We start from the raw sequence: 16,463 nt of genomic DNA, 5'->3' as shown, positions 1-16,463 counted from the left end.
TAAAATATATTGCATTGAATTCTGCAAAGTGAAATATTTTAATATTTTTCAAGAAATACTTTTTAAATGCAATTTGTTCTTTTATCTCTAGGTTCTAGTTTTGCACCATCTTCTACTATTTATGCAAATAATTCAGTTTCAAATTCCACGAATTTCAGTGGTTCACAACAGGTATGGTAGCTTTTTATATTTATGCTTTTTATATATATCAGATTTTTGAAGAATAGTATCAGGTTAATAAATGTTATTTATTTAAAGTTAAGACAGCATTTCAGAGTAGTAAAGATTAGCTATGTAGATTTTGGGGATATGTATAATTATGGGTATTTTAGGTTTCCTGATTGCTAAAGGTTTACCTTTTAAACATGTAAGCCATGATTGTTTTAGTCATGGGAGGAAATGAGAAAATCTACTGCATCCTTTCTGATTATCTTAAACCATACTAAATTAATTTTATTTTTTCTTAATAAAAAAGTTATGAAAATTGATAGGTTGAACTATAATCAATAATCAGATTATGATTAGAGTATAGAGCATGCTTGGTCCAAACCCAAATCATATTTGCCAAAACAAAATGCATCTCAGACTCCATACTGCTTTTATTTTTTGGTTCTATGAATTTTTTGATAACTTTAGTTCCTATTCTCCTGAGAACTGTAATTTTTTGCTTTTGTCACTATACCTGCTCCTAGAATTCCTTAGCTCTCTTAGTGATATTTGCTTAATCATTTTGTGAGTTTTGAAACCTACGATGGTTTCTAGAATCATGTTAGAATTATATGTGGAGCAAGAAGCAATGTCTCTGAAAGGGTGAATCAGCATGGAGGGAGATGAATTTGTGATATGTTCAGATACTTTCTTATTTTCTACCTCTCAGTCATATTCAGAGTAGTTGAGATGGAAGGATAGCTGATTTCATGGGTAAGCAATACACTATTTTACTCTTAACAGACTTGCTGGACTTCTGTATATTTTAAAATAAAAGTTACTGCACAAGCGTTTGCTCTTTGGATTTACTGAAGGAATTATATTAATTGCCTTCTCCTGTCAATTTTTATTAAGACAACAAGAGACTAAGAGGAAAATTTAATGATTAAACAATGAAATAATGTTAATATTTTTGACAAGATTAAACTGCATAATTTGGCATTAGTTTGAAAAATGGTTTCTTAAAACACTAAACATCAAGACCAGTATGTGTATTTTATTATAAAACATTAAGAATTTTTGATAATCCAGGTGGCTTAATTTGAGTCAGTCATTTATTAATACACTGGACATTTATTGAGTACCTGTTAGCCATTAGATTTTTTGACTATGCATTGAAGATTTGAGAATCATAAGTCAGTGTTCCCTGCTCTCTGAAAGGATCCAATCCTCCTGAAGACATAAATATGAAAATAATATGGATGAGGGGTAGAATATTTTAATATAATAATAGAAATATACACTAGACAGAGTGGAAGCATAAGGAAAAGACGGCTTTGTTCTACTTGGGAGGATCAAAAAATGTAATATGTAAAAGGATTTTGAAGGACTATTTAGATCATTTTAGGGTTATTAAAAACTTTTAATAAAAAGCAAGTAAGAGGAATTAATCCAATGGCTTTCCTTTTTCCTTAACAAATGATGCAAACTAAGTATTTGAAAACCTCACTAAAGATTTATTTAAGTCAAGGTCTGAGGTGGAATGTAGCCTGTGAGAAACTGGGTAAGAAAATCTTTTAATCATTTTATTAAAATTATCTCCTGCCAAGAAAACAAAATTATCAAGGGCAGCCTATAAAGGGGACAAATACCAGAATAATGCAGCCCAGGGTCTGTATGGAAGTGAAGGAAGGGCACACCTCCTTCTTGCCGGTGATTTCAGAAGATGAGATTGAATGCTGTGAAAACAAGCATCTCCTTCTCTCCTCTTCAAGTGCATAAGATCTGACAATGTACACCCTTGGATGCATAATTCTGAGTAGGGGAGTGAAGCATATATGATCTTTAGGTAGATTAAAATGTGTGTACTGGACCTGGTTTGCAAAACCCCATAGGTTATTTCATTACTGTGTGCATGTAGAAGATGCCCACAGAATGGTCTCTGCTTTTTAGGATCACCTTAAAGCTGTGGACTCCAAAACCAGTGGAGCCAGATAGTCTTCTTTCTGTTACCTTGTGATTGCTCTTCTTTGGAGCATGCCAGAGGATAGTCTGTCTTTCACACACACACATCTCAATTGTTATTTCAGGATTATCCATCCTACACAGCCTTTGGCCAAAACCAGTATGCACAGTATTACTCTGCATCGACGTATGGCGCATACATGACATCAAATAACACAGCTGATGGCTCATCCTCCACGACCTCAACCTACCAGTTGCAGGAATCTCTCCCAGGACTGACTAGCCAACCAGGTACAGATCTTCATCCAGGTGAAATATTTTTTATAAGTTTTGCTTATCTAATAATATGGAGAAAATGGACATTTAAAAAAATCTTTTTTAAAAAAGACTGAAAGCTCCCAGATAATTATGCTGATGTTTAATCTGTGCTAGTACTGCTGTATTAGGTGAGGCTTTTCTGGCATTTCAGAAAACCCTTCTTTTATTAGTAGATGTGGGATAGGCAATTCTAATCTCAAATGACAGAATATGTATAAATTTGAAGATAAAAAGATAAGTGAATCTTTTTCCAGACTAATTATTTTGTGGTGATCTTAACAACATGGAAAAGTAGTAATATCTTCTTTGGGTGAAACTGATAATATTTCCTTTATGCTTGAGAAACTGTATGACTTATTCACCTTATGAGTCATCAGTAGCTCAAGCCAGTGAAGATTTCCCATATTCTTAGGATTTTATATATATCTTAGGATATTCATAGGATCCTTGGTAGGTAATTTAATACCTTTGTCTGATGAACACATATTTAAAATCCATTATATTCTTCATTGCCAGAAGCTTATCTGTATTCTTATCAGAACTGTATTTGCTGACACGTTTAACACTTGCCTTAACCACCACCCAGCCTAAATCCTGTGTTCCAATTCTGTCCTGATCCTCTTTGAGTAAATGTGACTTAACATTTCATTAAGAGTCTTACGTTAATTTAAAGAATGAATGATTTCAGAATCCTTGCTTAACAAATGGTGGAAACACTTCAGGTAAGGAGATGTTTGATGCTCTCATCACACTGTAAAAGGTGTTTCTCTCTGGTGAATATGTGGGGAAAACAAGGTAGGATAACTATTCAGAAGCAAAACCACAGAAGAAGTCTTTGATCAAGACATCAGAGACTGAATGATAAGACCAGCAAAGTGTTTTGGAATTTACTAGAATTGAGCAACCAGGAATGAACACTATTTATACACTAAAAACTTTTTATGCTGAGTAGAACTTTGGATAGAAGATTAACTATGATCTAATGTCAATATGACTACAAGAGTTTCTCTGCAGGAAAGACACAGATGAGTACTTTCTATTATCTAAAGAATAATCAACTTTCAGAATCACTCTTTTATTTATATTAAAAATACTAAATGTAGACATGTAGGTATTCTGAGTGTATGACTTTGAATGTAATACATATGTATGTGACATTCTCATATTCACTATCAGAACTCTGCAATTTCTTCAGCTTCCCATTGGTTGCTAATGCCAATGAATATAGTTTGACATAATTTTCAGATCTTATGAGACTTTCTGTTGAATTTAAATAGGAAAGTATTTCTATATGTAACCCTATCATTCTCTCAACCAAAATCATAACAATGCACGTGTCTGGATCTTTAAGAAATTCTGTGACCTCAGAGCTTTCGTCAAGACAGTTTTATGTTTGATTTTGCCTTTGCAGACTGGCATGCATCTGAAAAGTAAACAAGTTCACAACTATGGGATTTTTCTCTATTATTGATGAAATCTGAGATATTTTGTTTAAGGGCATAAAGAGTATTTTCCATTGACTGGCTCTGCATTTGGACTCAAAGCAGAGACCTAACAATTAAAATTTATGAAAACAGTTTTTCATAAATCTTTCCCTGTTGACTTCTCCCGTGTTTAAAATGGAAACATACGTTATGTTCTATAAGAGACAGCTGGTTGCTCTGATTTAGCGATAAACCTAATGAAACAAAGTTGGATATGAATATCCAAAACTTAGAAGGTGCAGTTCTTCATTATGGCACTGATTAAAAGATAGTTATTCAATCATGTGCAGTATTGGCTCAGGAAAAAGCCTAGGGCAATGGGTAATGACTGAGTTATTTGAAAATTACAAATAACATTCAGTTATTTATCAATACTTTACCTTACGAGGTAATTTGACAATGTATTTAAAGAAACATTACCATGCTGATTAAGAACAGATATTTTAGTTTATTATCTTTGAAAAGATATTTCTTTGCCTTTACCATAAAGTTTATCTTATGTATTTGCATTCAGAATGTTTGATGACTGGCACATTAAGCTTACTGATAGTTTTATAGCTCCTTTTTAAAATTTTAAACATTTTTTAAATTAAATATAACTAGCAATTTGTAACAGTATTCTGTACTCTGAGACCTTGAAAACATAGTACATTTGCTAGTTAAACTTTACAAATGCTGCAGAAAAGTAAAGGATATAGTAAAATCCCTTCACACTTTGAAAAGCCAATTTCTTCAGCAGAACCCAGTAGTCTTTCCAGGTTTTATGGCATTTTACATAAGGACAGGAAGGAAAGCAAAGTGCTAATTCATTTCATTGAAGCCAACAAGAAGATTTAGATGGAAAGGACTAACCACATTTAACTTCTCTGCCAATTTGCATTTTTCCTACCTACAGTGTTACTGTACCCTAATGCAATTACCTGAGTGAAATTGACAGAGGCACTGGAATTAACAGCTTTCTCCTTTAAAAAAAAAATCAACAAATGTTTAATGATCAATTGAGTTCAAATTTCTGGTTTTAACCTTCATCGGAAGAAAGGCTAGAACCTTGAGAAGATATGGAGGTCAGTTCAGTTCCATCTGAAGGAGCCAAATATAGCACACGCCCCTTTAGGATCTGTCCTTTTACTTTGATGCTCTTTCGATGAATTCCTTGCCCTCTGTCTCACAGAAATTGTATAAAGTCTATATATTCTTTTGATCAGTAGAAACACATACATGTTTGACCTCTTTGTAGTCTGAACAGTCTGTTGCTATTTAGGGGAGGAGGTATTACCTAGTGGTTAAACCAAGGATTCTGGAATCATACCAGCATTTCACATATAAGCCATTTCATCTTGGTTAGTTAACTGAGTTCCACATGTCTCCAGTTTTCCCACTATTAAAAGAGGATAATGAAAGACCAAATTCACTAGGTTGAAGTGAGATTTAGTCATGTGTGTGTGTAAAGAATATTTCACAATAAAGAGCTCTGGAAAAATCAGCAAGAAAGATAACCCAATTTTTTTAATTATTCAAAGATTTAAACAGTTACTTTGTAAAAAAGAAGATACTAACTGAGCAAGAAACAAATAAAAGTATTCTACATCATTACTCATCAAGAAAATGCTAATTAAAACGGCAGTGAGATACTACTATACCCCAAGAGTTGCTGAAATGTAAAAGACTAACCAAGAATTGACAGGGATGTAGAGAAACTAGAACTCTCGTTGCTGGTAGGAGAGTGAATTAATACAACCACTTTGGAAAAAGGTTCTCAGTGTCTATGCCTTCCCTCTGACTCATCAGTCCTGTTGCCAAATATATACATATAGGGATATGCTAGGCATACATATAGGGATATGCTGGGAATGGGAGCTTATGTCCAGAGATACAAACAAGAATGTTAATAACAGCTTTATTCATAGTTGCCTAAAATTACAAATAACCCAAATATTTGTCAACATAATGGATAAAGCATAGTATATCATGAAGTTCTAGCCATATTGAGGAAAAAACAAACTGCTCCAGGCTACCATGTGGGTGAATCTCAGACACAATGAGCAGTGCTTTAGCCAAACACTTATTCTAGTAAACTTTTTAAAAACGAAAGTGCCTGGGGCTTCCCTGGTGGCTCAGTGGTAAAGAATCTGCCTGCCAGTGCAGAAGACACTGGTTACATCCCTGGTCTGGGAAGATCCCATGTGCCCCAGAGCACCTAAGCCCATGCACCACAGCTATAGAGGCTGTGCTCAGGAGCCTAGGAGTGGAAACTACTGAGCCCACGGGCCACAACTGTTGAAGCCTGCATGCCCTAGAACCTGTGCTCTACAATAAGAGAAGCCACCACAATGAGAAGCCCTCACACAGCAACTAGAAAGTAGCTCCTGCTCACCATAACCAGAGAAAAGCCCACACAGCAACAAAGACCCAGCACAGCCAAAAAATAAATAAATAGGAAAAAAAAGTGCATGACACATCCTAAGAGTTTAATAAATGTGGAGCCATTCTTCATAGTTTTCTTCAAAGGCTGTGCCTTTACTTTCATCAGAAACACTTTTGTCCATATTTTGTCCAAATTCTTAGAGTCCTTTTAAGATCTTTCAGTAACTTAGAATCATTGATATCAAGTCCTCCTTCTGCTGAGAGTGAGACACTTCCTATGACCAGTTTTTTTCCTTTCTTCTTCTACTCTCTGACTCCCTTGTCGTTATAGCTGCTGGCTTCCAGTTCTTTTGAGTAGCTGAGTTGTTCCTGCCAAATTCCGTTGTTATGGATCCAGTCAACAATCAGCCACCCATAACTGATGACAGTAATTTTAGGCTTTTGCAAGATTTTGTCCTTTCACCTCTTGCACTGTTGCAGGAACAAAACTACCTGATGAGAGTTAACTTCTAAAAATTGATCTGTAATGGATAGAAAGACAGGTTTTATAGAATGTCAACCAAAAATTGGTTTACATTATAAGCTTAACATATGTGAGTTAATTTGAATCAGTATTTTACTTGAAAAAGAACATTTGATTTTTAGGACATCGTAACCTTTTTATTTTATAAAAATAACTGAAAATAGAAAACATTTTGTGTGATTTTTTAAAAAATTAGTTGTGTGTTTAAATACCCCAAACCTCCTTTAATGTCTGCACAAGGAAGCCGAAACATCATTTACTATGACATCCGGCTGTAGTCAGCATTCATAGCTAAAGAATCTTTTGTTTTGTTATTTACTCTCATACATTCGATAACAAAACCCCATGCAAGAAACTGTGCTAGCAGTGTTTTAAGAGCAAATAGTATTTGGAGCACAGACATTTCTTTGATGCTGCCCTGACATGTACAGTGTTTCCCAGAGAAAACATTTGACCATTAGAAATTATTAGAGGTTAGCTTTGTAAAAATTATTTACTTAGAATTTCTCGGAAAAAATATTACTTAAGTTTTATCTCATTTGTTCAGATGTGTTTATTTAGATTAGTAACTGCTTGGCTCTTCTTGTAATTATTTTACTTTAATTTTTATGATAAGGCATGAGAATCATGGAGAAGAAAATGGCCACCCACTCCAGTATTCTTGCCTGGGAAATCCCATGGACAGAGGGGCCTGGTGGCTACAGTCCATAGGATTAGAAAGAGTCAGACATGACTCAGCAACTAAACAGCTACAAAAACAACAACAGGAGAGTCATAACATCTTTATATTTAAAAACTGTGTAACTTTGATACTGTTTGCCCTTGGATTCTCCTAGACATTTTAACTTTATGCATATGATTTAAATTAAGTGTAAATTAGATTTACCTCGGTAATAAAAGTTAGCTGCTATTACTGATGTTTTAATATACAAAGAAACTAAGATTCAGAGAGATTTGAATAAAACACTTGAAGTCGTACGGTAAGTTGGACGCTTGTTACTTGTGAGGTTTTACTGTACCTCGCTGTTGCCTCAGTTTATCTTAAAACCTTTCTCACAGATCTGCCACTGCTCCATGCTCGCCAACTCATAAAGTGCTCCATCACTTAGCTTTAGACATGTCAGACTTTCAGGTATCTGTGGGACATGCAGAACCCAAACATAAAGTCGAAACATAGGATTTGACCCAGTATGATGTATGCATCTTTGAGTAGAAAGTGACTGACCTATTAGAGGGTTAGATTGCCCACATGGTGTAGAATGGGAAAAATGATCAAAAGATAGAACTACTAAATCCCAGCATGTGAGGAATGGGAGGAAGAAAAGGAGTCCGTGTCTCCTAGACAGAGAAGGACTCATGGAAAAAATTCTAGAAGATTCTAGCAGGGTATCAGCTACTAAGTGGTTCTGAAGAGGTGGTGTCTAAGAGGATCGATCATGTGTAGCACAGAGATCCAGGAAGGTAAAGACTGGGTCTATCTATTATTGTGTGTATCATTTAAGTGGCTTTTGGAGACTCTGGCTAAGAATAGTTTTGTTAGAGTTTTGGTAAACTAAAGCTGGATTATGACAAATGAGATATCAGAAAGTAGAGACAAATGTGACATTCAGTTCCGTAGCCAGCGACTTCAGTCTGTACTAGCTCCATTGCAGGGGCCTAGTAGGCACATGTAGCTACTACAGATCCAAGTCAGCTCTAAGTGTCATATACACACAGGATTTCAAAGACTTAGTGTGAAAAACAAATTATGTAAAACGTACCATGTTCATATTTATTATATGTTGAAATGATAATGTTTTGAATATATTAGAGCAATTAACATGTAAGAATAAAAATAATTTTACATGTTGCTTTTTACATTTTTTTAAATGCAGCTTCTAGAACATTTAAAATTATATGTATGGTTACATTCATGGCTCATATTATATTTCTATTGGACAGAACTAGAATGCCCTGTTCTTTTAAGAGAAGATCCTTTAAAAAGAAAAGATAGCAAGTAAATAGTTTGTATAGATGCAAAGTTAAAGGGAAGGACTTTTTAATTTGTCTGTGCCTGAACCGCCCCCTCACCCCAGGAAAGGGAGAGGTTGAAGGGAAGATAAGAGAGTTTGAGCAGTGGAACATGGTTTCCCAGTAGGTGAGGCTCAGAAGTCATGCTTGCATGTGGAGGAATGGGATCTTCTCTTCTGACATAAGGAGTTGAGAACAGATCTAAATTTAGATAAATATGTAGGTGGGGATAGAGACAGGCAAGTTGAGAGCATTTGGAGTACAAAAGGTGTTCAGGTTTAATAGCTCACATAGATCGAATCTAGGAGAAAATGATGTGACCTGCAAAATTTTTTTTACTAAATTAGGATTTTTGTGTATTTGGGATTATATCTTTTCTTTCTTTCTTTTTTGGTCATAAGGAGCTTTTTGTTAAGATAATTCATGATGAAGACTTATACCTGATCTAAAAATAAAGTGCTATTCTTGACACAATTTGTGTTATTTACAGGAGAGTTTGATACTGTGCAAAGCCCCTCCACACCCATCAAAGATCTTGATGAGAGAACGTGCAGGAGTTCTGGGTCAAAGTCCCGAGGAAGAGGCCGGAAAAATAATCCCTCCCCACCTCCTGACAGTGACCTGGAGGTATGCTGACTTATCTTTAAGAGACGTAGAAGATGTTTTATTCTGTTGGATATGTTCTATACTTTATAGTTTCATGAAGTTTCAAACTTAAAAGAAAAGGACATATCATGAAATGGGTGGACCTACATGGAAGCTGGTATTGCACAGCTCTAAAATTGGAGATTTCATCCATTATAATGCAAAATTGAAGACAGTAACTTAAAAATGATGCTTTACAAATTTCAGGCTGGAGATAGTTGGATCTTTTGATACAGAAGGCACAAATAGAAAATTATTATTTAAAAATAAAGCCATTGTGCGATAAGAAACGCTCTATTTGGGAGTAATAGGGTAATGAAAAGTGTTCATATAGGTCAGTAAATTTTAAAAGATAAAATTAATCTGTATGGAAAGGAAAGGTGGTCATTGGATAATGAGAAAAATTCTAATCATTTGATACATATGGTAAAATGTTTATATCTGTGACATTTTCTCAAGTTGGGATGGATTTCTTGAAATATATTCATACTAAGCAGGCTGATTTTTATTACAAAAATCAGAAGAAACTGTTCTTAACCATAATGTGCTACTTCTTATATAACTGAGTATTTTAATTATGTAAAAAAGTTTAATCTTCAGATTTAGTAAGGTCAAGGAATAGTCATTGTACCACTTCCTAAGACATCACTTCCTTGATGTTTTCAACTGAAAAAGATGCACAACTTGAAAGTTGCGAGTTAAGTTTTATTTGGGGCAAAATGAGGACTGCTGCCCCGGAGGCAGCATCTTGGAGAGCTCTGAGAGACTGCTCCTGAGCGACAGTGGGGGAAGGTCAATATATAAGGTTTTGGTGAAGGGGGAGTTCAATACCATTAAGCACTCATTTTACAAAAGGTTTTTTGTTGGTCATAAGAATCTGATGTCACCATGAAGGGATTTAGTGCTTCTCTAGACATGCTCAAAATTCTCTAAGCCAAGCTTCAACAGTATATGAACCATGAACTTCCAGATGTTGAAGCTGGATTTAGAAAAGGCAGAGGAACCAGAGATCAAATTGCCAACATCTGTTGGATCATCGAAAAAGCAAGAGAGTTCCAGAAAAACATCTACTTCTGCTTTATTGACTATGCCAAAGCCTTTGACTGTATGGATCACAACAAAAGATGGAAATATCAGACCACGGGACCTGCCTCCTGAGAAATCTATATACAGGTCAAGAAGCAATAGTTAGAACTGGACAAGGAACAACTGGTTCCAAACTGGGAAAGGAGTACTTCAAGGCTGTATATTGTCACCCTGCTTATTTAACTTATATGCAGACTACATCAGGAGAAATGCTGGACTGGATGAAGCACATGCTGGAATCAAGATTGCCAGGAGAAATATCAATAACCTCAGATATGCCAATGACACCACCCTTATGGCAGAAAGTGAAGAGGAACTCAAAAGCCTCTTGATGAAAGTGAAAGTGGAGAGTGAAAAAGTTGGCTTAAAGCTCAACATTCAGAAAACAAAGATCATGGCATCCAGTCCCATCACTTCATGGGAAATAGATGGGGAAACAGTGGAAACAGTGTCGACTTAATTTTTGGGGGCTCCAATATCATTGAAATTAAAAGACACTTACTCCTTGGAAGGAAAGTTATGACCAACCTAGATAGTATACTGAAAAGCAGAGATATTACTTTGCCAACAGAGGTCCGTCTAGTCAAAGCTATGGTTTTTCCAGTAGTCATTTATGGATGTGAGAATTGGACTATAAAGAAAGTTGAGTGCTGAAGAATTGATGCTTTTGAACTGTGGTGCTGGAGAAGACTCTTGAGACTCCCTTGGACTGAAAGGAGTTCCAACCAGTTCATTCTAAAGGAGATCAGTCCTGGGTGTTCTTTGGAAGGACTGATGCTAAAGCTGAAACTCCAATACTTTGGCAACCTGATGCGAAGAACTGACTCTTTGGAAAAGACCCTGATGCTGGGAAAGATTGAGGGCGCGAGGAGGAGGGGACGACAGAGGACAAGATGGTTGGATGGCATCACTGACTCGATGGACATGAGTTTGGGTAAATTTCAGGAGTTGGTGATGGACAGGGAGGCCTGGCATGCTGCAGTCCATCGGGTTGCAGAGAGTCAGACTTGACTGAGCAACTGAACTGAACTGAACATGAGGAGATGCAAAGATTGAGGCCATAAAATCTGTTCTTAAAAACATCCAACTATCTAAAGACCTGTCCCACCAGATTCCCTGGAGCACAGGGTGCCTCATTCCACCTTAACTCCCTCAGAGGTTGTTGAAGGCTAACAGCTTATAGCAGCCTGGGGTTCAGTCTCTGTAGAGGCAGATGGCAAATGCTTTTGTTGTTCAGTTATTGGCAGTGCTCTTGGTAAGTGCCAGTTTGTAGTTGACAATGTGAACAACAACAGTAGCAGATTAAAATGCCTTCTGGAAGGCAGAGGTGATTGGAGTGGGCTGGGCTAGGGAGCCTGCAGATTTTGAAGAAGAGGAAGCACTGGCCAGTCTCAAGGGGCCCCTGCATCACTGCCCCATGGAAGGTCAGCCAGCATTGCTACAGGTCGGAAGTTTGACCACTGCAGTCAGAACCCTGAACTTTGTGAGAAGTCTAATCTCAAAATGTTGATCAATTATTTGAAATCTTTCAAAACAGTGTGCAGGCCAAACAACAAATCTTATCACCTAATGTGACCCAAAGGTCCACACTTTACAATTTGTATTTAAGGATTACTCATTGATTCTTTTAAATATTTTTAAAAGTTTAATTCTTAAAGTAAAATAGCATGTATTGTTTGATGCTGTTTCACAAATGTATATTTGCAATACTGAAAAAAGAGCTACCTAAATGCAGTGATGGTAGTTCCTACCTAAATATAGTAAGCTAAAGATGATTTCCATTTTGCTTTTCCTTCTGAGTGCCTGATTCTTCTTTTAAAACGTGATTATTACTTTTTTAATCAGAAAAAAATTAATTCTTTGCATGAATTGCTAAACTTCATCATCTAAAATTTTGTAAAAGCACACTTTTATCATAAAATCCAAATTTGTCTTTTTAGAAATTAAGTGCAAGTAAACATTTGGATGAATTCTTTCAAATTAGGACATCTGAATTAAGCTTATTATATTTATTTGTCTCCCTTCTAGGTTTTACAGGAAATAAATCTGGCAAATTTGGGGAAAAAAAAATAATAGCGTAGCATTTGTTGTTCAGCCACTAAGTTGTGTCCAAGTTTTTGTGACCCCGTGAACTGCAGCACTCCAGGCTTCCCTGTCCTTCATTATCTCCCAGAGTTTGCTCAAACTCATGTGCATTGAAACAGTGATACCAACCAACCATCTCATCCTCTGTTGGCCCCTTCTCCTGCCCTCAGTCTTTCCCATTATCAGGGTCTTTTCCATTGAGTCAGCTCTTTACATCATGTGGCCGAAGTATTGGAGCTTCAGCTTCAACATCAGTCCTTCCGATGAATATTCAAGGTTGGTTTCCTATAGGATGGACTGATTTGATCCCCTTGCTGTCCAGGGGACTGAGTTTTCTATACGGTAGTGTCAAGATTATAGCCAACAGCAAAGCAACGTGCTTTCTACCTGTAAAGAGATTTCTCTTTCCTTAGAACTTGATGGTTCTCTGGTATTTATCTTTTTCTCCAGCGTGTGTTTGTCTGGGACTTGGATGAAACCATCATTGTTTTCCACTCACTGCTCACAGGATCTTATGCCCAGAAGTATGGCAAGGTAAGGATTCAAGAAATTTGAATTTTATTTGTTAGAATAAAATTCTAACAAAGTTTAGAATTTTAAAATTTAGAATTTTATTAATTCTAATAAATTAGAATTTATTAATTAAAATTTTATTTTGAATAAATTTAAAAGCCATTTAAAAATGCATTGAAGTGTTTTTATTGCAGCCTATCAAATCTGCTCTTAAGTATTTATTTCTAGTAGCTCATTGTTATTCAGCATGAACTGAAAAATTTTATACAACGTAATTTAAAATTGTATTCTTTTTTCCTTCTTCATTATATAACTTTTAGTTTTTTATATGAGAAACCAAGCTTCTTACTCTGACATAGTTATTTTAGAAAATGTTTTCATAAATTGAAATGGACTTTAAACATTATGAAATGTATATTATCTTCTAATACGGGAACTTTAAGAAATTGTTTGAATTAGCTTATTGCACCAAATATTGCTATGAAATGGCATTTGAAGTAAGAAGTAATCTTTTGTCTTTCAGATCCTTTGGATTTATGAATATAATTAACTTTTGGTAACTTTGAGGAAGCATATTTTAGTGACTGAGGGTAATATGCCTTCACACACAAATATTGAGACAGGTGGTCACATTACTTTCCTTTGTCTCTTGCCATTATTTGTATAGTTCACTTGCTTCTTGTACCAGTGTTGTTTTATAGGCATGTGAGGTTGTTTCAAAGACTGATGCACCTACAACAGACTTTTCGGCTGGAAACACCATTTGAGTCTTTGTTTCTGTAGGACTCATAGTCTAACAAGAGTCAGTTCACAGCATGGCCTGCCTTTGATCACTGTAGTCAAACTTGTATCTGACCGGTCTCTTTTCATATGATGCAGAAGTGTCCCCTTAAATCTTTACAGTGTCACACTGTTTTATAGAGTCTCATGTCAGCTCAACATGCAGTGTTTAACAACTTTGTTAAGCTTTGTCTTGTTGTTGTTGTTGTTGTTCAGTCACTCATTCATGTTCAACTCTTTGTGACCCCATGGACTGCTTTATGCCAGGCTTCCCTGTCCATCACCATCTCCTGGAGCTTGCTCAAACTCATGTCCATTGAATCTGTGATGCCAGCTTCTAGTGATAAATTAATTTCACTATAGCATTACCTCCTAAATTGCACTCTTAGTGAATCTGCTGTGAATTATAGTATAGGTAATGAAAGTTGCCCCCACAGTCAGTCTCTCCGATCAGGAAGCTTCCATAAGCCTCTTATCCTTCTCCATCAGAGGGTAGAAAGAATGAAAACCACAATCTCAGAAAACTAATCAAACTGATCACATGGACCACAGCCTTGTCTAACTCAATGAAACTATGAGCCATGCTGTGTAGGGCCACCCAAGACAGATAGGTCCTGGTGGAGAGTTCTGACAAAACATGGTCCACTGGAGAAGGGAATGGCAAACCACTTCAGTATTCTTGCCTTGAGAACCCCATGAACAGTATGAAAAGGCAAAAAGATATGACACCAAAAGATGAATTCCCCAGGTTGGTAGGTGCCCAATATGCTACTGGAGATCAGTGGAGAACTACCTCCAGAAAGAATGAAAGGATGGAGCCAAAGCAAAAACAACATGCTCTGTGGATGTGACTGTTGATAGAAGCAGGTCCTATGCTGTAAAGAGCAACACTGCATAGGAATCGGGAATGTTAGGTCCATGAATCAAGGTAAGTTAGAAGTGCTCAAACAGGAGATGGCAAGAGTGAACATCAACATTTTAGGAATCAGTGAACTAAAATGGACTGGAATGGGTAAATTTAATTCAGATGACCATTATATCTACTACAGTAGACATAATGTACTATATTATATCTACTATAAGGGAAGAGTCTCTTAGAAGAAATGGAGTAGCCCTCATAGTCAACAAAAGAGTCTGAAATGCAGTTATTGGATGCAGTCTCAAAAATGACAGAATGATCTGTGTTCATTTCCAAGGCAAACCATTCAATATCACAGTAATCCAAGCCTATGCCCCAAGCAGTAAGGCTGAAAGCTGAAGTTGAATGGTTCTATGAAGACCTACAAGACCTTCTAGAATTAACAGCCTCAAAAGATGTCCTTTTCATCATAGGGACTGGAGTTCAAAAGTAGGAAGTCAAGACATACCTAGAGTAGCAGGCAAATTTGGCCTTGGAGTACAAAATAAAGCAGCACAAAGGCTAACAGAGTTTTGCCAAGAGAATGCATTGTCATAGCAAACACCCTCTTCCAACAACACAAGAGAAGACTCTACACATGGACATCGGCAGATGGTCAGTACTGAAACCAGACTGATTATATTCTTTGCAGCCAAAGCTAGAGAAGCTCTATACAATCAGCAGAAAACAAGACCAGGAGCTGACTCTGGCTCAGATCATGAACTCCTTATTGCAAAATTCAGATCTTAAAGTGAAGAAAGGAGGGAAAACCACTAGACCATTCAGGTATGACTTAAAGCAAATCCCTTATGATTATACAGTTGAAGTGACAAATAGATTCAAGGGATTAGATCTTAAAAAGTTCCTGAAGAACTATGGATGGAGGTTTGTGACATTGTACAGGAGGCATTGATCAAGACTGTCCCCAAGAAAAAGAAATGTAAAAGACAAAATGGTGGTCTGAGGAGGCCTTACAAAGAGCTGAGAAAAGAAGAGAAGCAAACAAAGGAGAAAAGGAAAGATATACCCCATTGAATGCAGAGTTCCAAAGAATAGCAAGGAGAAATAAGAAAGCCTTCCTCAGTGATCAATGCAAAGAAATAGAGGAAAACAATAGAATGGGATCTCTTCAAGAAAATTAAGGATACCAACAGAGCATTTCATGCAAAGATGGGCACAAAAAAGGACTGAAATGGTATGGACCTCACAGAAACAGAAGATATTAAGAAGAGGTGGCAAGAATACACAGAAGAACTGTACAAAAAAGAGCTTCACGACCCAGATAACCATGATGGTGTGATCACTCACCTAGAGCCAGGCATCCTGGAATGCAAAATCAAGTGGGCCTTAGGAAGCATCACTACGCACAAAGCTAATGGAGGGGATGGAGTTCCAGTTGAGCTATTTCAAATTCTAAAAGATGATGCTGTTAAAGTGCTACACTCAGTATGCCAGCAAATTTGGAAAACTCAGCAGTGGCCATAGGACTGGGAAAGGTCAGTTTTCATTCCAATCCCAAAGAAGGGCAATGCCAAAGAATGTTCAAACTGCTGCACAATTGCACTCATCTCACAAGCTAGCAAAGATGCTCAAAATTCTCCAAGCCAGGCTTCAACAGTACGTTTACTGTGAACTTCCAGATGTT

General features: G+C 36.5%; 1 protein-coding gene across 23 annotated transcripts in view; it reads left to right on the top strand.

Moving 5' to 3' along the window:
- Positions 1-16,463, top strand: part of EYA4 (EYA transcriptional coactivator and phosphatase 4) — a 358,824-nt gene that overhangs the window by 299,678 nt on the left and 42,683 nt on the right. For 17 of the 23 annotated variants that reach the window (XM_025294511.3, XM_044924207.2, XM_044924206.2 and 14 more), the window contains 4 exons: positions 92-171; positions 2,238-2,421; positions 9,302-9,438; positions 13,078-13,161. In XM_025294511.3, coding sequence (XP_025150296.2) covers positions 92-171; positions 2,238-2,421; positions 9,302-9,438; positions 13,078-13,161 — 485 coding nt within the window. The remainder of the gene's footprint in view (positions 1-91; positions 172-2,237; positions 2,422-9,301; positions 9,439-13,077; positions 13,162-16,463) is intronic. The other 6 variants (XM_006059291.4, XM_025294517.3, XM_006059290.4 and 3 more) reach the window with 1 other exon arrangement.

Source organism: Bubalus bubalis, chromosome 10, assembly GCF_019923935.1.
Source record: "Bubalus bubalis isolate 160015118507 breed Murrah chromosome 10, NDDB_SH_1, whole genome shotgun sequence".
NCBI classification, from domain to species: Eukaryota; Metazoa; Chordata; class Mammalia; order Artiodactyla; family Bovidae; genus Bubalus; species Bubalus bubalis.
This window is presented reverse-complemented; position numbering and strand designations above follow the sequence as displayed.